At 41.3% G+C, this 22,712-nt stretch overlaps 1 protein-coding gene across 1 annotated transcript; it reads left to right on the top strand.

Annotated features, from left to right (window-relative positions):
* Nucleotides 1–27: 27 nt before the first annotated feature.
* LOC140232619 (lysosomal protective protein-like) lies at nt 28–21,512 on the top strand. The gene is made up of 9 exons (XM_072312717.1): nt 28–193; nt 2,471–2,582; nt 2,963–3,100; nt 3,669–3,824; nt 4,193–4,284; nt 5,264–5,348; nt 16,429–16,590; nt 17,162–17,346; nt 19,318–21,512. Exons 1-9 carry the CDS (start codon nt 33–35, stop codon nt 19,655–19,657), a joined length of 1,431 nt encoding a protein of 476 aa, XP_072168818.1. The 5' UTR covers nt 28–32; the 3' UTR covers nt 19,658–21,512.
* Nucleotides 21,513–22,712: the final 1,200 nt, after the last annotated feature.

The following is a 22,712-nucleotide window of genomic DNA, read 5'->3' as shown; positions in this document are numbered from 1 at the left end:
CGTTATTCACAGCTTCACGGGAAAAGTTCAAAATGAAGCGCGTAATTCTCTTCTGTGTGTTTACATCAGCGGCTCTAGCCGCATATACTCCTGACAAAGTCACTAAACTACCCGGCATTCCTTCTGGAGCACCTGCTTTCAACCAGTATTCGGGGTATCTGAATGCTACCGGTGACAAAAAGCTTCACTACTGGTAAGCGACTCGACTGGTATTAGTCCCAAACATACGTTTTTCTGCAGTGATCGACAGCGTCAAGAAAAAGGATCAGGAGTCGCGATACTTAAATGTGCTCAAGTTCTTCTTCTGAATCTTATTTTAAAGTTTGAAGGAAACAGAGTCCTATCAAGGAGGCATTTGCTGGTGTGGGTTTGTTCGTTTGTTCATATATATAGCGTAAAAGTTTATAGGCAGTGACACAGTGTATACAGTCAACTGCCTGTCTGTCCGTTAAGTGCAGTATGTAGTACTAATAGTATAGGGTCTAGTAGCAATTAACGTGATAGGAAAAGTTGTGAAAACTTTTGAATTTTCCATGTTTTCGTTAATAAATGAAGGCCATTAAGTGCCAGTAATTTGTACACAGTCAATTTAATGTTAACGGGGGGGGGGGGGGGGGGGGAGGGGAGGGGGCGCTCCTTTTACCATGTCACTGTGGCTGTGCATGGGTGCTTCGCGTGCAGGCTGGTCACAGTTTTTATAGTTTAAAATTAAGGCCAGTGCTAGTAATATTAATAATGTATGAGATTCTACTAAGTTTTTGTGGGTGGTGAGTTACAAAAATTATACTGTCACAACATGCTCATGTTGATTCTGTTGCAGGCAGCCCTTTTGCCTTTATTAAAGGCTTGCAACAAAACCAACTTAAAACTATTCAAAAAGACTGACTCGAGTTTATGTTGACACAATTACGTACACATTATTCATCTCTTCCTTTTATTTGCTCAAGTGCTGAAAACATTGAAACAGCTATCAGCAATTATAACTCTACTTTGTCGACGGTTCTGGACAAGTACGCCCCTATCCAGAAGCGCTGTATTACTCTTCGCCCAAACACTCAATGGTACAATGAAGAAATTGCTACTGCGCAACTGCGTCGTAGGCAATTAGAAAGAAAATGGAGGAAATTGTTGTTAGAGATTGATAGGCAGTTGTATTGTAAACAACGTCAGTATGTCCGTTCACTACTCGGGGAAAGCGAAAACTGAACATCACTCTAAACAAGTTAATGACTGTGGAAGAGACACAAAGAAACTCTTTCAGGTTGTAAGCTTCTTGGTAGAAAACAGAAATCCCCTCTACCTGAGCGTGATTCCGACAAAGAATTGGCTAACCAGTTTAATCGGTTTTTCGTAGATACAGTAAGATAGCGATACGTATATATTGTTTGTTGGTTTATTGTCTTATCATTTTCTGTGATACTGTTGTAACGTGACACAATATGTACTCTGTTCTATGTATATAGCGCCTTGAGTATCTTTTTTAGGTAGAAATGAGCGCTTTATAAGAGTCTCATTATTATTATTATTATTATCTCTATGTCAAAAAATCTGCACCAAGGTTCGACCTCCCGTGCCAATTATATTTGACCACACGCAAAAGCATAGGCTAATACCATAGTTTTTACACGTACCGGTACTCAAGCAGTTGAATTTCAGAAGGTATTTAATATGGTCGAATTATGGGTGACTCACTTTACCTGATAATCAAGTAGCCTCTTTGGTTTAATGGGTTGATTTAAAAAAAACCAACAATAAACCTAATATAGGATATATATATTTTCACAGAATGGCATACTGGTACGCAAAATGTGTCAAATTGATTATAATCTTTAAGAAACTTGTCAGTGCAGAGTGGCAAAAGAGCCTATCATATTTCATTTAACTTGCACACATGCATTTATTTGGTCACCTTCACACTGTATGTTCACACACATCCTAGGCTTCAAAAAATGCTGAGCATACACCACAAGGCCTAGGCTACTGCAAATTTCATAGGTTTATCTTGGCACCATGTCCTCAACGAATCATAACACACAATTTTGAAAACTCATAATTTGACAGTCTCTCATACCAAGGAACACTGAAAAAGATAAGTGATACAAAAGATCTGAAACCACAGGTATTCTTCCTAGTAAGGGTTTACACTATTCTGTTTTATTCTGAAACAATTATGGTTGTACTTTAGTCAGATATAGATATAATTTTCTTCCTGATTATTTATATGTACAAGAGTATGCCTGCAAGAAGGGGGGGGGGGGGGGAGGGGGGGAGATGGCTTTACAAAGCAATTCTGGTCACAGTTCACACCTCCAGTGCCAAAGTCATAAAGTGTATGACTATATGAGTCTAAATCAGCATAGAATATAAATGAGGTTAGAAGAGGACTCAAAGTCTTGATGAATAGTACCAAATATTTACATGCACAGAACTGATGAGTCTTTTACTATCATTTGATATCTCCTATTTCCAGGTTTGTTGAGTCACAGTCTCAACCTGCTACTGATCCACTTATTTTATGGCTGAATGGAGGACCGGGCTGCAGCTCACTGGATGGATTTCTCTCAGAGCTTGGACCATTCCATGTAAGAGAGCAAATCCTGTATTGTGATTTACTTAGAATTAATTGTAAATGTCAACCATGGATAGTGACATACATTAGACCCATTCACTAGATGACTGATGTATAACTCCAGCTTCCACAAAACTACATTTCAAGTCCTTTGTGTAAGGTATCATATAGCTTGTAAAAAGTTGTTTAGAATAATTTTCTCTTGTAGGAGCATTTTGGACAATATTCTTTGTGAGGCTGTATGTTTGTAACAGTTGAGTTCTTTGGATGTAGTCATGATGTTCACAATTCTGTTATGAGGCAGCTTAATCTCAGGCATAAGAAATGCAACTGATTTTTATGTCATAATGAAACTGACATATTTAAATTGTTTATTTTTCCTCTTGGACAAAGGTCAACAATGATGGCGCCACCCTATATGTTAATGACTACAGCTGGAATAAACAGGCCAATGTGATCTTCTTGGAGAGTCCTGCAGGAGTGGGTTTCTCCTTCTCACCAAGCATGGACATAGCAACCAATGATGACAAGGTCATTTTCATCTTATCAACCACTAAGCTGTCATCACAAGTCCCATACTCAACTAATGATTGTAATCAGTACAACACCCAAATTGTTTTGTGTTGATTTTCTGTCAGACTTTTGATCATGAGAAAGAGCCAGCTCTTCACAAAAACCTAATTTTCGTTAATGTGATGTCCACCCCAGTTATTGATGATATTTTAGCTGTGATCCAAATGCTGTTTATCAATAAAAAAAAAAGAAAAAAAAAGGGGGTGCTACCATAGATTAGCCCAAACTAACTAGATAAAATTGGCATTAGTATAAATTAAGTTTGCTTTTTACATAACTGCAATAGCATTCATATCTTTTATATTTGTCAATTATCAACCATAATGATTTTGACGAGTCTCATGGGCATCATAGGCAAAAGACTAGCCATGTGAACCACAATTTTTTTCTTAACTCAAGTGTTTGTAAGGACAATGGTGAGATTATGAGTAGTTGTAAATTTCTTCCTTGTGTATGGATTTCTGTTGTGATACTCATATTAGTTTAGCTAAATTTTCAAAGATTTGATGTTTTCATTTGTAAACAGGTTGCCCAGGATAACTATATTGCACTTCAGCACTTCTTCCTGAAATTTCCCGAGTATGTCAACAACTCCTTCTATCTGGCTGGTGAGAGTTATGCAGGGGTTTACATTCCAACACTCGCTATGTTGGTTGTTGGTGACCCTTCAATCAAGTTGGAAGTAAGTCCTACTTTCACTGGTTGCCAGTTATTTTTCAAGAGTTCTGCCGGAATCATGGCAACTGGAATCTGGAGTGAAATTAAATAATCAGCATATTAGTGTTTGTCATGGAATGTGAGATATATAGGAAGTAGTTGTCATATTATTGTATTAGAACTTAGTTGCATTATATTTGCCATTTAATCATATTATCATTTCATGTAGAAATTGAAGTGTAATGATATCAGCATAGCTAAAAAACAAAGAAAAAATGGCTGTTTTTAACTTGTGGCAACTTTTCATTAGATAAGGACAGAAATACTTTGCCAAATGAACATGCAGTCAGTTGCAACTATTGTTTGTCAATGACATTTTAAATTTTTTTACAGGGTTTTGCAATAGGCAACGGTCTCCTCAATATGACAATAAACATGAATTCTGCAGTCTACTTCGCCTACTACCACTCCCTCATTGACCAAGGGTAAGTGTCCCAATGCCATCTTTATCCACTGTGGGAAATCTAAAGCTTTGATTGGTCATTGTCAGCATTTTCTGACATCGCATGTTGGCATGTCTGAGCAAATATCAATGCTATGTTGACAGCATTTCCACCCACATGCAGCTTTACAAACATCAGTCATACTCCTTGTGAAGACAACATACCAGCAATTTATCAGTCCTGTAGCACTTAATAGCAGTAACCCATTGAGAATGGACTGATTTTGCTACAACACGCACTTCCCATAGACCCCTGCCCAAGTATACTGTATACGCAGAATATTGTACTGTACACGCCATTAAAACCAAAACAACAACAACAAATATTTCGCACGGTTTTTATTTTCACGAATTTCGCGAGTCAGGTGCTATTCGCGAAATTAAAGACACACAAAAATATTGACTCCGATCCCAATGTGAATGTGACGTATGTGTTTACACTTCTCGCCGTTCAGTACAGGACTCTACGATCGCGAATTTAACCACTCGCGAAATCGTCGGGAAGTCCCGATTCGCAAAAATTTAGACTCGTGAAATATAAGGTGTATACAGTACTTGGGACTCGTCCTCAATGGATTAATAGTGCAATCATACCAGTTAGGACATAGTCGTATTACTGAACATGACACATTTACAGTAAGCTGCTTGTGACTTCAGTCTCCTAGAGCAGGCTGCACTCCAGTGAAAGTGTGTCCTCTGCAAATCCAGCAATGCAGCATGTAACCATGCCATATGATGTTTACAAAGCTCCTATCTTATTGGTCATAAACACTTTATTTTTGCCACCTTCCAAATGTAAGCAGTAATCTTTGGAACATTTGATGGATAGTAGAATGTGATGATATAAAGTAGCCATTATATTTGTTTTAATTTACAAGTAGAAAGCAGATTGAATGAATGTACACTAAAATTTTCTATTTACTATTTGAATGACTCGTTGAATGACTTTGTTTACCTTTCAGTTTGTGGGATAGACTCCAGACATACTGCTGTCTTGGCTCTTATTGTCAGTTCTTTAACTCCACCAACACCAAGTGTAAACAAGCGGTAAGTTAGCTTCTTACCCTACAGTAGACTGTAACTCAACAACAAATTCACACCACGAGGCCACCGAGCTTCTGCCCGACAGCCTGCGCTGGTTCTAGTCTTTACAACAAGAATTTCTTTAATTTGAATAAATATGCAGTACCTGCTGCATGCTATTAATATTAGAACCAGCACTGGCTGTTGGATGAAAGCTTGGTGGTCTAGTGGATGAGACGCCTGTCCGGTGATCAGGAGTGTGACGTTATGTATGCTACGAAGCAACCTCTGCAGATCGGCACACGAAAAAACAAGTCCTCAGTCCATAGTTTGAAACGGTGGTTAATGTGCTGTGGTGTGCACGTGTTATTCTCTGTCCTTGCTTGTACAGTTACATCTCAGAATGTACACCTTGCAAATCTTCACTGTGTCGGTACCCTTTAGCTACACCTTGGTTACATTGTACACGAACAGTTGCACCTTACAGTTGCACTTTGCACTTGCACCTTACACGTTCAATCTGCAAAATCAAATTAGATATAACAAAAAAAAAAAAAATAATAAGCATTTGCACTCCGTCACATATATCATGGATTTGCATGAATGTATGAACAAGTGCTACAGCTGTACAGCACTGTACACCTACCCTGACACTTTGGGTTTATAATCACATCTTACTCCTTACTCTTTGCTTTATAATGATCTCAAATCATTATCAAATTCACCTGACTTTACAACTCTTTCCCTATTTCAGACCTAAATCAACTTCACACTGCCCTGAATTAAAACAATATAAACTATTATCTGACCTATCCTATGCTGTATCAGCATCACAACCAATTAATGCCCTAGGCTTACATCGTGCCTTTCAACTGCACTCAATAGTGTTCTTACACCATATAACCCTGTTAACTTTACAGCCTCACGGTAACGATTCTATACACCAAACTTGTTTAATCAATCAATTTCACTTATTATAATTCCGATACACCCTGTTGTATCTTACATACACTACAATACTAACATTATTCTTCCCTTTACTTTCATTTGCCATATAACAAAACCTTCATTTTCATACTTTGTACGCAATGAACGCAACCTATTCACACGCTACGTATTGACTGGCACGTAACTAACATACATGCTATAACGTACATATACATGTAAATCGTTCACACTTTTCTACCCAAATTTTCACATTATGCAATTATACTTTTTATCATCTTTACATTCATACATCATTTCAACATTCCTCAACGGAAATCTTGACTTTGTAATACTCACAACATTGGACTTAAGCCGATTAGCGTGAATTTACTTGCAGAAATCACTGTCCACAAACACCCTGGTCTGTGATTTTTGAGGCTGGCAACCAACGCCCCCTATCGACCGAATAAGTCAATCCAGGCAAATCACCGCTTCTGACGTCACTAAAACCAACACATACTTAGAACTTACATCCCGGCCCCTTAAATGCGGAGCTACAGCATAGCATTTATCAAACAACAATTTTCTTCACCTCTTAAATCATAACAATTGTAGCTGAGGTATTTACACTGATGCATCAACTGCATTCTCATAACTCCTTTAAACAAACAAACAAACAATAAACCTTGCAATGTATACCCTTGCCTCCAAAGCACAATGTAACATTTTGCTTATTCATACCTTTTGTGTGTTTGTGTTATATGGCTGTATGACACTATGACTGCTCCTCGGTACAAACATTCACAGCATCTCAACTACTCTGTATACAATAGGCTATTATAAACTGTTGTCAATCTCTCTTTCAGACTGAACTTCTCCAATGCGTGCAAATGCTGAAATTCACAAACATTTCAACTCCTTTCAGGATTGGTCACAATACCTTATTATATATAAAACCAAATTAACACTAGTTTGCTGAAACTAATTCTGCAATTGTCAGAATCTAGTCTTCTTAAACTTAAACATATCAGCTCTGTATCTTAAACTCCTGATATAATGAAAAGGCTTATGGTGTAGCTGCACAAACTCATATTCATCAAGAGTTATGAAATAATGCATACATAATATAATATATGGAATGGCATATGGAATGTTGCTTATTTCACAACTATACCACTAGTCTCAGTTCCATGCTGATTGACAGTTCAGACTTCACTGTTCCTTCTACAACTGGCATGTCAAGCATGTCAAACAAAACATCTTTGGTTTAGTGTCAATTCTACTCTCACAAATCCAAATGTCCGCATTTCGCTCAGGGAATTGTGGGTAGTTGATAGTCTTGTTTCAAGTCACTGTTGCTCCTGAGTATTCATTACTTCGCGACAGACAAATCCAACACTGATCCGCTTCGCTTTGGACTCACTCCAATATCCGTATGACAAACATCCACATGGCTTACACACTGAGGCGGCGCTAGGCTCGCACCTCTGAAACAATTAAATATCAAACACAAACTGATTCATATCAATCACTGAACGCCACTTCCTGCTGCTTCCAAAAGGCAAAGCTTCGTCACAGGTCTTTCCAGGATACCCCTGCTGTGCTTTACCCTGACGGATCTGACGAGGTTGTCCTTGCCAGGAAAGGTCTCCATTACCCTTCCCATCAGCCACTTGTTCCTGGGTTGATCGTCCACGATCAGCACGAGGTCACCGAGCTGCAAATTCCTCGCCACCTCCTGCCATTTCTGTCGCTGCTGGAGTGAAGGTAAGTATTCTCTCACCCACCTCCTCCAAAAGACATCTGCGAGGTACTGGATCTGCCGCCAGCGCCGACGACTGTACAGATCTGTCTGCTGGAAAACGTCCGGAGGTAGAACATTGCTCGGCCTCAGCAGGAGCAGATGGTTAGGTGTTAAAGGCTCAGCATCGTGCACATCATCCGAAGTTACAGTCAGTGGTCTCCCATTGACTATCGACTCTACAAGGCACATGAGAGTCACCAAGCCCTCATCATTCAATGTCTGCTGTTTCACCACTGCATTCAAGACCTTTCTCGTCGTCCGAATCTGCCTCTCCCAAGCTCCACCCATATGTGACGCTGTGGGCGGATTGAACCTCCAGTTGATTCCTTGTTGCAGCAGGTGGTCATGAATTTTCCCTTGATTCCATCGTTTCAGGCCCTCTCTCAGCTCACGCTCTGCTCCAATAAAATTTGTGCCATTGTCAGACCTGATGATTTCTGGCCGTCCACGACGTGAGATAAATCTCTGCAAAGCATTCAAGAACGAATCTGTATCCAGTGAATGCAGTACTTCAATGTGTATTGCCCTGATGACGAGACATGTAAAGATACACCCGTATCTTTTCACCAGACTCCTTCCTTGCTTCACCATGTAGGGTCCAAAGCAATCCACCCCTACATGACTGAATGGTGGTTTCTCTGCTGCTACTCTGTCTGCAGGTAGGTCTGCCATCTTCTGCTCTACTGGTCCTGCTCGAAGCCGCTTACATGTGAAACAATCGCTCAGCACACGACGAACTGCAAGACGCCCTCTGATCACCCAGTATCTCTGTCTGATTAGGGACAGCACATATTCCTTGCCTGAGTGACCTGACATGATGTGATAGTGTCTCACCAACAGCTGTACTACATGGTGATTGGGAGGCATAATGACAGGATGTTTTGCCCTTTCCTCAAGTGGTGCATTATCCAGCCGTCCTCCGACACAAATTAGTCCTTCATAGTCAGCTTGGCATTCAGCTTGGACAGGGGGCTGGATTTTGCAATCCTTCTTGGTGTCCTAGCTTGTGTAGATTGATCTCCCTCCAAGATCATGTACTCTTCAGCGTATGTCTGTAGCTGAACATATTTGACGATGGCCTCTTCAGCGCCAGCAATATCACCTGTACTCAGTGGCCCCTTAGCATAAGAGGTATTTCCTTGCCTCTTACCTCTCAAGAACTGCTTCAGCCTTAACATCCATGCAACTGCTCGTTGCAGCTTATACCATGAGGAGTGGTAGTTGAGCAGTCGATCCACAGCATCTGACTGGCTTGCCTCTGTTGCAAAGACTTGAGTGTCCTTCTTTCTCTTCACTTCGGGATCATCCTCTGCAATAGTCCCAGGTGTAGAGGCATCCTTGGGCCACACATTTTCATCTTCTTGGATGAATTTTGGTCCAGTTAGCCATCTAGTGTTTGCCTTTAACTCCTTCGCTCCCATACCTCTCGTGACATCATCTGCTGGATTGTCATGGGAGTTAACATGGTGCCATTGTCCTGGATCTGACTGGTCCCTGATTGCTGTAACTCTGTTAGCCACATAGGTGTTGAACCTCTTATCCTCATTCCTGATGTACTGTAGAACTATAGTACTATCTGTCCAGTACACAGACCGCTTGATAGGAAGTTCCAGTTCTGCCTTCAGCTTAGCATCTAGCTTCACAGACACGGTTGCTGCTGTCAACTCAAGTCGAGGAATTGTCAGCTTCTTAAGAGGAGCTAGATGTGACTTTGCCAGAATTAGACCACTATGAACCTCCCCATCAGCATTCTTGGACACCAGGTATGACACAGCTCCATATGCCACCTCTGATGCATCTGCGAAATGATGCAGTTCACACTCAACTACTTGCCCAAAGTCATGTGGAATCACACATCTGTTCACTTCAAATTCAGCCATGGTGGGTAAATCTCGTAGCCATCTATTCCAATTCTCCTTCTCAGCATCTGGAATTGTCTCATCCCAACCAAGCTTGAGTCGTGTGAGCTCTTGCAGTATCAGCTTAGCCTGGAGGACAAATGGGCTGACATAACCAAGAGGGTCATAGATGGATGACACGACGCTGAGTATCCCTCTCCTTGTCTGTGGCTTGCTCTTTGGCTGGCACTTGTACAACAGGCAGTCTGACTCAACATCCCAACTGATACCGAGGGCCCTCTCTACTGGTAGGGCATCATGATTGATATCAAGTCCCTTGACATCTTTGGCTCTTTCTACCTCTGGAATGGATTGCAGAACAGCTGGGCTATTGCTGATCCATTTGGTCAATCTGAATCCACCGCCTTTCAGCATCAGCGTCAAGTCTGCTGCAAGCTTCTTTGCAGAGTTTTCACTCTCTACGGATACTAGGCAATCATCCACGTAGAAATTATGGAGGATGGTCTTGGCTGCTTCATCTTGACTGTCATCTTGATTGTGTCTGGCAATCTGACGTAATGCAAAGCCACATGCACTCGGGCTCCACGTGCCACCAAATGGGTGAACACACATGCGATAGACTGACAGCGCTGCATCCAAATCCCCATCCTTCCACCAGAGAAATCTCAAAGCATCTCGTTGTCCTGCGGGCACCTTCACCTGGTAGAACATGGCCTCTATATCTGCCATAAGAGCGACTGGATGTTGTCTGAATCTGAGTAGCACTCCCAACAAATTATTGGTCAGATCCGGCCCCTGTGAAACAATGTCATTCAAGGATACTTCTTGATGTTTGGCTGCGCAATCAAAGACGATTCTGACTTTGCCTGGCTTTTGTGGACTCATGACTGGATGATGAGGTAGATACCACTTGTGATCATCTTTGGAAGGACTTGTTCCCCGTGTCTCCTCATTCACCTCTTCAGCATAGTTCTTCTCAAGGAGATCTGTTATGCCCTGCCGGTACTTGTCATGCAAGGCACCATCTTTCACTAGTCTCCTTCTTAGAGATTTCAAGCGTTGCTCTGCAGCCCATCTGTTATCAGGAAGGATGGAGGTTTCCTCCTTGTATGGTATCGGTAGCTGAAAATGCCCATCTTGCAGCTTAACAGTGCCTTCCCAGAGACTAAGCACCTTCTTATCATTGATGGACATCCCTTTCTGCGTCTGAAGCATCTCTGATCCCTCCATCTGCCAGAACTTGTGAACTTGTTCGAGTTGAACATCACTGCCAATGAAATTAGCAGTAGCACTATGCAGATGTTCTGATGCCTTGCTCACAGGTCCACTCACTGACCATCCAAGTTTGGTCCTGACTGCGTACGGTCCCTTATGTCCTCGTCTGACTTCGAGGGGGATCAGAGCCTCTGGAATGTCTTGTCCAATCAACAGACCGACTTCATGCTGAGTGACCAAAGGAATGTCAATTCCCTGGAGATGTTCCCATCCTTCAACATCCTCCACCTTGGCGATGTTCGTCTGTTGAATATTGATAGACTCTCTCGTGTACACACAGGGTAGCTTGACGACCTCCGTTCCCTGCCCAGAGTCTATGAGCAAACTGACCACTGATGTTCTGACCCTGCTGTTCACCTTCTCCAGAGTAGTTAAGTTGAGGCTCTCTTTCTTTGAGTCAGCATTAATCTGCTTAGCTAACATGTCAGTGCAAAAAGTGCTCGTTGATCCGGAATCCAACAACGCATAAGTTTGGACTGCTGCAGTTTTTCCCTGTGCCCAAACTCTCACCGGTACTATTGGTAGTACACATCTCCTTGTTCCTGAGGAGCCTTTTCTGATGAACCCATTTTGTGCCGCCTGACTTGTGTGTGCTTGCGTTGAATCTGATGAAGGTTCATCTTCGGCCTGTGACAAATTCCTTGCAGCTGGCGGTGCATCCTCCTGTGTGTGCAGGAATTTAGTGTGCTTTCTGTGACATCCTGTCACAGAACACTGCCTATTCAGTCGGCAATATCTACTGCTATGGCCCGGTTGCAAGCAGTTGAAGCACAACTTGTTGTCTTTAGCGAACTCAAACCTCTGCTCTGGTGTCATGGCCTTGAACTTGTCACATCCGAACAAAGTGTGTTCTTGTTTGCACTTAATGCACTTCTTTGGTTGTTGTGTCATTGACGTTGCCTTGCCCATAGCAACCGTAGAATAGCTACTCTTGTTGTTCTGTTGCTTCTTGAAATTCGGCTTTGCTGCGTCTGATTTAGATTGTACTGTTATCTCACCAAAAACAGGATCATTCACTTCCTCTGCAGCGGCAGACACGAATTTCACCACATCAGTGATGTCAGGACAGCCGCCTTTGTGTCTGATGTCTTGAACAACCTTCAACCAACGTCCCTTCAGGTAGAAAGGCAGTCTATCCACTACCTTGAGTAGTTCGCGCTGGCTACTCATCTCTCTTGTGAGACTCAAAGCGTTTAAGGTCTCGACGCACGTCTTCAATTGGTCACTGAACTTCTGGAGACCTTTCTTGTCACTAGCATGGAATGGTGGTCCGCCAGTCACCTGCTTCATCCAAGCATCCGCTATTTTGTGTCTACTGCCAAAGCGTTCCTCCAACAATTCTCTGGCTCGTTGGTATCCATGATGCGGGACCATAACCATACAGCACTGAATGATTCCTTTAGCCTCGCCTTCGCAGCACTGGAACAACTTTATAAGCTTGGTCCCATCGTCAAGTGCAGACTCACCTATCAGATTGTCGAATGAACGCATAAACTCGAAATAATGCAGAGGATTTCCATTGAACTTCATCAGTTCTACATTTCTGAGTGAGACTGCATCGATGAGTCGCCTGTTCTGATGTAGGACATCTGATGAATCCACTGCCTGTCCTCCATTCTGTGCAGGTCTAGATGGAGGTGTCGGATAAGGGATGGTGGCATCCTGATCGTGATCATCTCGCACATTACTAGCCGTCGCTGGTGGAGGGTCAACACTACTCTTGTGTCGACTGACATGTGACCTTTCCTCTTCACACAAGCTGGAATAGACATCTTCTTCCGCCTTTGTAACTTCAAGCTGCGTCTGCAGCTTCAGCAAACTTCGCTTCTGTTTAAGCTTCAGCTCCTCCAATTCAAGCTCTTGGAGTCGTCGGAGTCCTTCAGCCTCCGCTACTAAGGCTGCCCTTCTTGCCTTAGTCTTAGCATGTAGACGGGAAGCTGAACTGGTTGATGAACTCGCTACAGACTTGGCCACGCCATCACCACAGTGACTGACGGAGTCTTCCGGGTTTATGGTATCCTCGAGCTGTACGTCGCTCATCGTTGTAACTTAGAGGAACTTGCAACTTGGTAGACTCTGTTATTGAACTTTATGTGACGTTATGTATGCTACGAAGCAACCTCTGCAGATCGGCACACGAAAAAACAAGTCCTCAGTCCATAGTTTGAAACGGTGGTTAATGTGCTGTGGTGTGCACGTGTTATTCTCTGTCCTTGCTTGTACAGTTACATCTCAGAATGTACACCTTGCAAATCTTCACTGTGTCGGTACCCTTTAGCTACACCTTGGTTACATTGTACACGAACAGTTGCACCTTACAGTTGCACTTTGCACTTGCACCTTACACGTTCAATCTGCAAAATCAAATTAGATATAACAAAAAAACAAAAAAAATAATAAGCATTTGCACTCCGTCACATATATCATGGATTTGCATGAATGTATGAACAAGTGCTACAGCTGCACAGCACTGTACACCTACCCTGACACTTTGGGTTCATAATCACATCTTACTCCTTACTCTTTGCTTTATAATGATCTCAAATCATTATCAAATTCACCTGACTTTACAACTCTTTCCCTATTTCAGACCTAAATCAACTTCACACTGCCCTGAATTAAAACAATATAAACTATTATCTGACCTATCCTATGCTGTATCAGCATCACAACCAATTAATGCCCTAGGCTTACATCGTGCCTTTCAACTGCACTCAATAGTGTTCTTACACCATATAACCCTGTTAACTTTACAGCCTCACGGTAACGATTCTATACACCAAACTTGTTTAATCAATCAATTTCACTTATTATAATTCCGATACACCCTGTTGTATCTTACATACACTACAATACTAACATTATTCTTCCCTTTACTTTCATTTGCCATATAACAAAACCTTCATTTTCATACTTTGTACGCAATGAACGCAACCTATTCACACGCTACGTATTGACTGGCACGTAACTAACATACATGCTATAACGTACATATACATGTAAATCGTTCACACTTTTCTACCCAAATTTTCACATTATGCAATTATACTTTTTATCATCTTTACATTCATACATCATTTCAACATTCCTCAACGGAAATCTTGACTTTGTAATACTCACAACATTGGACTTAAGCCGATTAGCGTGAATTTACTTGCAGAAATCACTGTCCACAAACACCCTGGTCTGTGATTTTTGAGGCTGGCAACCAACGCCCCCTATCGACCGAATAAGTCAATCCAGGCAAATCACCGCTTCTGACGTCACTAAAACCAACACATACTTAGAACTTACAAGGAGGTCGTAGGTTCACATCCTGCCCGAGTTTGTATGCCTGTGATTTTTAGCTCACCTGAGCCAAAGGCTCAAGTGAGCTATTGCAATCGCTCTTCATCCGGCGTCCTCCGTGCGTCGTCCGTTGTGCGTCGTGCGTAAACTTTTTACATTTTCATCTTCTTCTTGAGAACCCCATTACCGATTTTCACCAAACTTGGCAGGTAGCATCCGTAGGGGGATAGGATCTCAATTTGTTCAAATGTGCACCATGCCCCACTTGCAGGGGGTCCAAACCCCCTAAAATTAAGGAATCTTTAAAAATCTTCTTCTATAGAACCAGAGGTGATAGAGCTAAGTTCTATGAGTTAGTACATTGATGACTGTAGTTTCAAGTTGTTCGTGGCAGAATCAGGGGTGCCCTCCTTGGGACCCAGGGAAGGGGGGTGGGGAGGAGTCCTAATGGGCCTAAATTGTGCATTTTCATCTTCTTCTTGAAAACCCCATGACCGATTTTCACCAAACTTGGCAGGTAGCATCCCTAGGGGGATAGGATCTCAATTTGTTCAAATAGGCACCATGCCCCACCTGGGGCCCCTAGGGGGCCCAAACCCCCTAAAATTAAGGAATCTTTAAAAATCTTCTTTTATAGAAACAGAGGTGATAGACCTAAGTTAATACTATGAGTTAGTACATTGATGACTGTAGTTTCAAGTTTGTTCATGGCAGAATCAGGGGTGCCCCCTTGGGACCCAGGGGAGGGGTCCTAATGGGGCCTAATTTGTACATTTTCATCTTCTTCTTGAAAACCCCATGACCAATTTTCACCAAACTTGGCAGGTAGCATCCCTAGGGGGATAGAATCTGAATTCCATCAAATGGGCACCAGCAGTCAAGGAGTCAGTATATTTATGACTGTTGTTTCAAGTTTGTTCATGGCAGAATCAGCCCCCCTCCCCCCCCCCCCCCCCAATCCCAGGGGAGTGGGGTGGGATGGATCCAAATGGGAACTTAAATTGTACATGTTCATATTCTTCTTGAAAACCCCTTGATGAATATTCACCAAACTTGGCAGGAAGCGTGCCAGGGGGTTAAGATCTCAATTTGTTCAACAGGGCACCATGCTCCCCATTGGGGCCCCTGGGGGGCCCTGTTCCCCCCCCCCCCCAACATTTAGAAATTTTTACAATTCTTCTTCTCTCGAACCGAAGTGATTTCAAAAAGCAAAGTTACTGTGAGTTCGTACATTGATGACTGTAGTTCCAAATTTGTTCATGGCAGATCAAGGGCTACCCCCCTCCCAAATGTGGACCTAAATTGTACATTTTCATCTTCTTGCTGAAAACAACATAATGGATTTTCACCAAACTTAACAAGTAGCATTCCTAGAGGGATGGGATCTCAAAGTGTTTGAATGGGCAACATGCTTTCCTTGGGTGGCCCCAGGGGGCCCAAACCTCCTAAATTAAGGAATATTCAATAATGTTCTTCTCTAGAATCAGAAGTGATAGCGCTTTAAGTCTTTTTTTTTTTTCAAACTGCATAGTCCAACCTTCTATAAAGTACAATGTATTTGGCAGGTATTTTTACTAGTGTGATGGAATATGCAAATGGACACCATGCCCCCAGCTCTCAAAGCTGCCCCCGCCCCAAGTTTCCAATATTCTCAGGTAAGAGTCTGCAAGAATGCATGGAAGGTGAACTTGCGATACTCAGGTTGAGCGCGAGACCCCTGGGTCTCTCGTTTATCATGGCTACTACTAAAACACTAATAATTTGGTGCATATTTACGTTGATGTAGGGCAATTTGTCAATCAGTTGCAATGAGTTCTTGTAGTAGGGGAAAATATTATCCACCTCCAATGCCATTTACCACAGGTTGGTGTTAATTCTTATGATCCCTATAATAAAGTGTAAATGTGTTTTTTTGTGTTTTTTTTTTTCTTGCCCCATGTTCCTTCCACAGTATGATGAGATGGCATCCCTGGTGTATGATAGTGGTATCAACGCCTACTCAATCTACACCGACTGTGCAGGAGGCGTTCCCGTTCAGATGAAGAGATATGAGTTTGACATGAAGTCATCTCTCAAGATGGGCTATGATGTGCAGTCCAAAAGTTATAGAAAGGTGAGAATGACTATGTGAGATAATGTCTTACTCTGGAGAGCTGAACTTGCCTTACTTTGTTCTCTACCGGATGGGATATGAATTACACCATGATATTTTACATCAAACTTTTACAAATTTGTCACTGTCATCAAGCATTTGCATTTGATGACTGAAACTTGATGGGAGAGAGGTTACAAGAAGCCATTTCAGAGATGGTGCAAGAAGTCAGGATCATTGCTTGTTACTGAGTGGTAGGCAGGTCTTACTCTGGCAGAAGTTTATGACTCACAAACTAAAAGGTATCCACTACCCATGCTGAGAATCACAATGTACAGAAGAGGCTTACTGTGCCTAGGATGACTTCTGCTGGTTAATACTGAGGAATCAGTTGTGAGAGCAACATCTGCTTTCATGATCCAAATTTTTCCTTCATTTCGGTTTTGTTATTTTGATCCATTTCTCACCCTTGAAAAGCAATTATGAGAGCTGATTCTGTATATTACTCCTACCTGTCATTAATTTCTGAATTGGTGAAATTGTAAAATGTATTGAAGACATCATAATTTGATTGATTGAATTTACTGTGCAGCTGAAAGGATTACAGGGGACAACCCACTACAAGTCACATGGATTCTCCTTCACTGATCCTAAGGATCTTGGCTCCAATATTGATTCCTGTATTGATGTGACTGCAGAGACCACCTATCTTAGCCGCAAAGATGTGAGAGAGGCTCTACACATCCCAGACTCTGTACAGGCGTGGCAGGTCTGCAGGTATGACCTCAAATGACCCCTTTGACCTCTGATGACCCTGGATGCACTGAATGATAAGCAGAAAGTTTACCATCTAAGTGGTTAATTGGTTTCTGTAACGAGTTTGCCCATAACTACAGTAGTTATTTTATATGGCACTGCATGTACTAACTGTGAAACACAGCCCGAACGGCGAACACTTCTCGTTCGGCGTATAACTGTGTACAAGGAGCCCCCCGGGGTTAGCACTGTACATACACCACACCAGACTCGCCAAACAGTGCGAAAATACACCAGATGATGGTGGACTGCACTTGGAAGAAGAAGAAGAAGTAATGTAGTAATTTACCTACAAATGTAGTAATTTACCTATGTGGCTAGAAGATGCTCACATCCACCTCACTCCACTGCAATTCTCAGAACATCCAACCAAGACACCAATATGTTGACACCGAGTCGACATTTACTTCCATCAGCATGCAACTTGCAGGCTGCCAAGTGACAAGGTTCAACCTTGATTTGATGACAGAAAAACAAAAACTCAATGAGTATCATGAACAGTAAATAACTGTGCTTTCACTGCCGATATACAGTAATCATCATAGCTATCTGGATACATTCAAATACCCACTGTGTTCAAATGAATCTGATGTATACCTTTACTTTATTATCATATACATGTGCATGTCCTGTAGAAACCTATACTGTATCTGCAATCATTTGTTTTGCCGTAACAAATCACTGTTACCTTTACCTTGTTATTATACATATGCATTCCCCTAGAGACCTACACATCAGCAGTCACTGTATCTCATGACTTGAGCTACACCTGTATGTGGATAAATTACTAAACCCGTTACTGTGTACACAGCTGATAACTGTACTCTTTATTGTGTGTTTGTCTATGAAATTGAACTATTGACCCTGACCTACTTTCTTGCACGACTCTGTTCTGCATAGATCTAATCACAACTCTATGCATGTGCGCTGTTTACACAACGCCGTTTACTATTCATCATATCTATTATTGAAACCTAGACTAAACTCTCATTATACACCTGCCAACAATTAAAGTACGTAACTACGTTCATTACAACGTATGTACATCTTATTCACGTCTTATTCATGTCTTCACAATACACATTGTATGCCACTTGCTTCGTTTGAGCAGACAGAAAATACATAGTACCATATTACGTGTGTGTAATAACGTACGTCAACCAAGCAAATCTCCATGCACATCGACTCATTTTCTGACACAGATTTCACACTCATATACGACTGTCATTTGTTGTATTTTGATATCTCAATTCCAGAATGTTTCAATTCTTATAATTTGCATCATTTGGCTAATTACGACATTGGGCCTTTTTCAGAACTGAGAAAATGCAGCTGGAATCAAGACGACAAGTCATCTCAACGACATGTGACTGCTGGCAGTAAAAATACAGCGCCCTCTACGTGCAAACTCACTAAACCAGTCTCAGCCCTCGCTTCTGACGTCATACGTACAAGCATATCTCACAACCTACATGTTTTAGTCTTATGCAGGGCATCATGTCATTGTAGGTCATAATGCACACAATGCACACATACAAACCAAACATAGTAGTCTTTGCTGTAGTAGACTTGTTGAACGTCTTGCTGACACTTGATTTAATTCTGAGCTATTCAAACATTCAAACATATTACCAGTTGGTGAAGGATAAAGAATGTCTTACTATATATTAATCCTGACTAAGACGAACTATTAATTTACAGTGATTAGGATATGAATCCTATCTCCTTCAGTACTAGATTGGTGCTTCAGAAGAAAGCTATATTCATTCAGATATTTTAAGATTGATTTTATCATGTCCTCATATGTGTTCGATACCTAACAATCATTATCTAGAATTCTATCAAATCTGATACAAGGAAAGACCAGTGTATGCTTCCTTCTACCACATGCCAGTGTACATTTGATCTCTTTCCCTGTTTTCCTCCTTCCAGTGATGCTGTGGAAGGAAACTACACAAGAATCTACCAGACGGTGGCTCCACAATTCACCTCCTTACTGGGACAGAGTCAGCTCCGAGCCCTCGTCTACAATGGTGACGTGGATGTTGTCTGTAACTTCCTGGCTGACCAATGGTTCATGAAGGATCTTCAACTCACTGAGGTGAATCCAAGACGGCCGTGGAAGGTTGACAATCAGGTGGCAGGCTTTGTCCACCAATTCAGCAATGCCTCTTTTGTGACTGTGAAAGGGGCGGGGCACATGGTTCCCCAGTGGAGGCCCGCCCAGTCGTATCACATGATCATGCAGTTTCTGAGCAATCAGCCTCTGTGACATGGAGGCAACCTGCAGAGATTTTATTCTTTATGAATGAATGATACAATATTTTGCACTCTATACTTCATAATCATTCTGTCATGCAAAAGGTCAAGGACTAAAACAAAACAAAACCAGAAAATCACTCAGAGAGCACAGACCTCTGCAAAGCCAGCAACTTATTTCCACTAGGCACACGTGCAATTTCTCAATATAGAAGCTTTTTGTTTACATCATCAGCAGAGCATGCGCTTTAGTGCATGTATGTAAACTTTGAAGCTAGACCTCCCAAGTTCATTGACTTTATACACCAAAAATAAAAAAATTTTCGAAAAAAAAAAAGAATCCAGAATCACTACCAAAATTTAATCATCTGTTCCTTGTGTCATCATTGACTTTTTCTGCAAGTTTCGTGCAAATCTGGGGGGTGTTTCATCAACGTTTGTCGGCGCTGACAACTTGAATCACCATAGTAACAGTCAGTGACCAGAGCATCTCAGCCAATCAAAACCAAGGATTTCGCTGAAATTGGTCGCCGACAGTTGTCGGCGCTGACAAGCGTTGATGAAACACCCCCCTGTTCACAATTTTTTGAGTTATTTTGCAAACAGACAAACCAACACCAATGATCACTTGACCTCCTCCTTCCTTGGCAGAGGCAAAAACATTTACAAAACAAAACAACTTAAAGCATGTCTTTACCCTGAAATTGAGATCTGTTTAACTTAATGAGATGTTTGCATGTGAATGAAGATTTTTAAAATGTTTCCCCCTCATACATTTCTAGTGATGTCTTGATTTCATAAATTCTACACAACTTCTACAGTTTCTAAACCCAACCGTTCACACATACCGGCAGGGCAAATCAGTGCGCTAATTCAGAAATAAGCGCAAAATTTCTTGGGTTTAGCATCGCACTAATTTTTGGGTTTTTTATGTCCACACATGTAAAAATCTTGAGCTTGCGATTGCAATGCAAATCTCAAGATTTTGGTGTACATGTGAACCCCCTTTTAGTGTGCAGTCTACTGAGCCTAGTGCAAGGCTATCAGTGCACCGTGAAAACTAGCTCAGGAAGCAGACAGGAAAAGTTGATCTCTAAATATCATATTTGTATCTCTGTTTAATTGGTGACTTATTATTACCTCCGCCAAGGGAGGAGGTTATGTTTTCGTTACCGTTGGTTTTTTCGTTCGTTTGTTAGTTTGTCCGTGTGCAAAATAACTCAAAAAGTAGTTCAAGGATTGGGATGAAACTAAAAGTGTGTGCTCTAGTTTCTGCAAGGGCGAGGCGCGCCATGCAGCTGAGGGTTTATGATGTAACAAAGGCTTCTATATTGGGAAATTGGGCGGCTTTCAGCACACAATGCTATTAAAGTACGTATGGATGGAAATCACTGATATCTCTATGGAAGAACAAGATCAGTGGTGGAAATGAGCTGCATGCTTGGCAGAGGTCTGCGCTCTCAGAGTGCTTCTCTAGTTTAATGTGCTTTCAATCCTGAACATGCTCAGTGACAGTGGTTGGTGATATTCAGTTGTGTCTGCCACCTGCTCAATGTAAACCAGGTGAGTGACAATCACTGAAAAATTGTGCCTGGTAGATGTTTTAGAGAATACACTGTAAATCAGATTTTGCATTCTGTCAGTGTAGTTAATTTGGAACAGGATGTGCCAATGTCACCTCAAAATATGAAATGAGAAATATGAAAGCTATGTATGTTTACATCCTTCATTCTCACTGTATGTAAGCCAACAGTACTAGTAATCTTTGTTTGCAATGTACCATACTTAAAACTGTTGTTTTTTGTTGACTCTGTTATTGCCATAGATACTTACGGACAAGCTCACCTTCATAGACATGTGGGTTGAGTGAATGCAGCGATATTATTAGAACACATCAGTGAGAGTTTGAGGAAAATCAGACAAATTGTTCAAAAGTTATGAATTTTTGAAGTTTCTGCTTAGTCACGGCTGGATGAGAAGACTACTGCAGCTTGTGATGTCACATGTGTACAACGATATAAAGAAAGAATAAAGAAAATTCAACATATTTCCATTTTTCTCGCATAACAAAAGAACGCTCGACTTCTCTCTTTCAGAAGGCAGGGGGAATATTACCCTTAACATACGTCAGTAACAAGTCGAAGAAATGTGCCCTTTATTCAAAAAGTAAAGTTTTGTGAAATTCTCTTTTTATTTTCCTTATATTGTTGTACGCATGTGACATCACGCACTGTAGTAGTCTTCTTATCCAGCAGTGACTGCGCAGATACTTTAAAAATTCATATCTTTTGAAGAGATTGTCCGATTTTTCCCAAACTTTCACTGATGTGTTCTACTAAATATTGTTGCCTTCACTCAATCCACATGTATATGAAGGTGAACTTGTCCTTTAAAGAGAGCTATTTGCAGAATGTTATTTGTTAATCTTGCTTTCTTTGTATAACAGTGATGAGCATTGCAAAAATACACACAAAACAAGATATTCAGTGTGCAGATTGATATATTCTAGTGAATTTATGTGTTATCGTCTGTTTTTCATCTACCCAGTGTTTAAATTTCTTTTTACTGTTACCATCTATGCATTTTATATGCCCTCAAGTATCTAAATGCAGTCTAATGTGAATCAGTTAAGACTATCAGTGTGAATTGATACAGTCTATCTGTTGCTTTTTGCCTTTATGCACAGAATGAAAAAAAAAAAATAGTCAATCTTTTCCAAGTGAAATCTATTTGGACTGAAGAAATAGCTTAGACTTAGAGAGAAAATTCAACTCAAGGGATTGGAATCAATAGAATTTGAAGAGGACCTGAAGAGACCTTTGACTTCCCTATTTTTCGATTTATGCGAAGTCGACTTAAGCAAGGTTGACTTTACAACTTAAAGATAGTAAGTGAACTGAGCAGTAGCATTCTTAAAACATTTCACTATTGAGGTATAGTTATCTTCACTTTGTCTCCCTCTGTACAAAGAGACAGTGGAGAAAACTGCTTAAATTCTTGCTTTTAAGTGAAGGATTCTTATGACACATGAGGGAAATTATTTCATGCATCGTTGTTGAATTCATGAT

The sequence above is a fragment of the Diadema setosum genome, chromosome 9, assembly GCF_964275005.1.
Source record: "Diadema setosum chromosome 9, eeDiaSeto1, whole genome shotgun sequence".
NCBI lineage: Eukaryota > Metazoa > Echinodermata > Echinoidea > Diadematoida > Diadematidae > Diadema > Diadema setosum.
This window is presented reverse-complemented; position numbering and strand designations above follow the sequence as displayed.

Coding starts and splice junctions, on each gene's coding strand:
- LOC140232619 (XM_072312717.1), top strand. CDS start 33: ATGAAGCGCGTAATTCTCTTCTGTGTGTTTACATCAGCGGCTCTAGCC. Junction 3,101..3,668: donor TAGCAACCAATGATGACAAG/GTCATTTTCATC, acceptor ATTTGTAAACAG/GTTGCCCAGGATAACTATAT. Junction 4,285..5,263: donor CACTCCCTCATTGACCAAGG/GTAAGTGTCCCA, acceptor TTTACCTTTCAG/TTTGTGGGATAGACTCCAGA.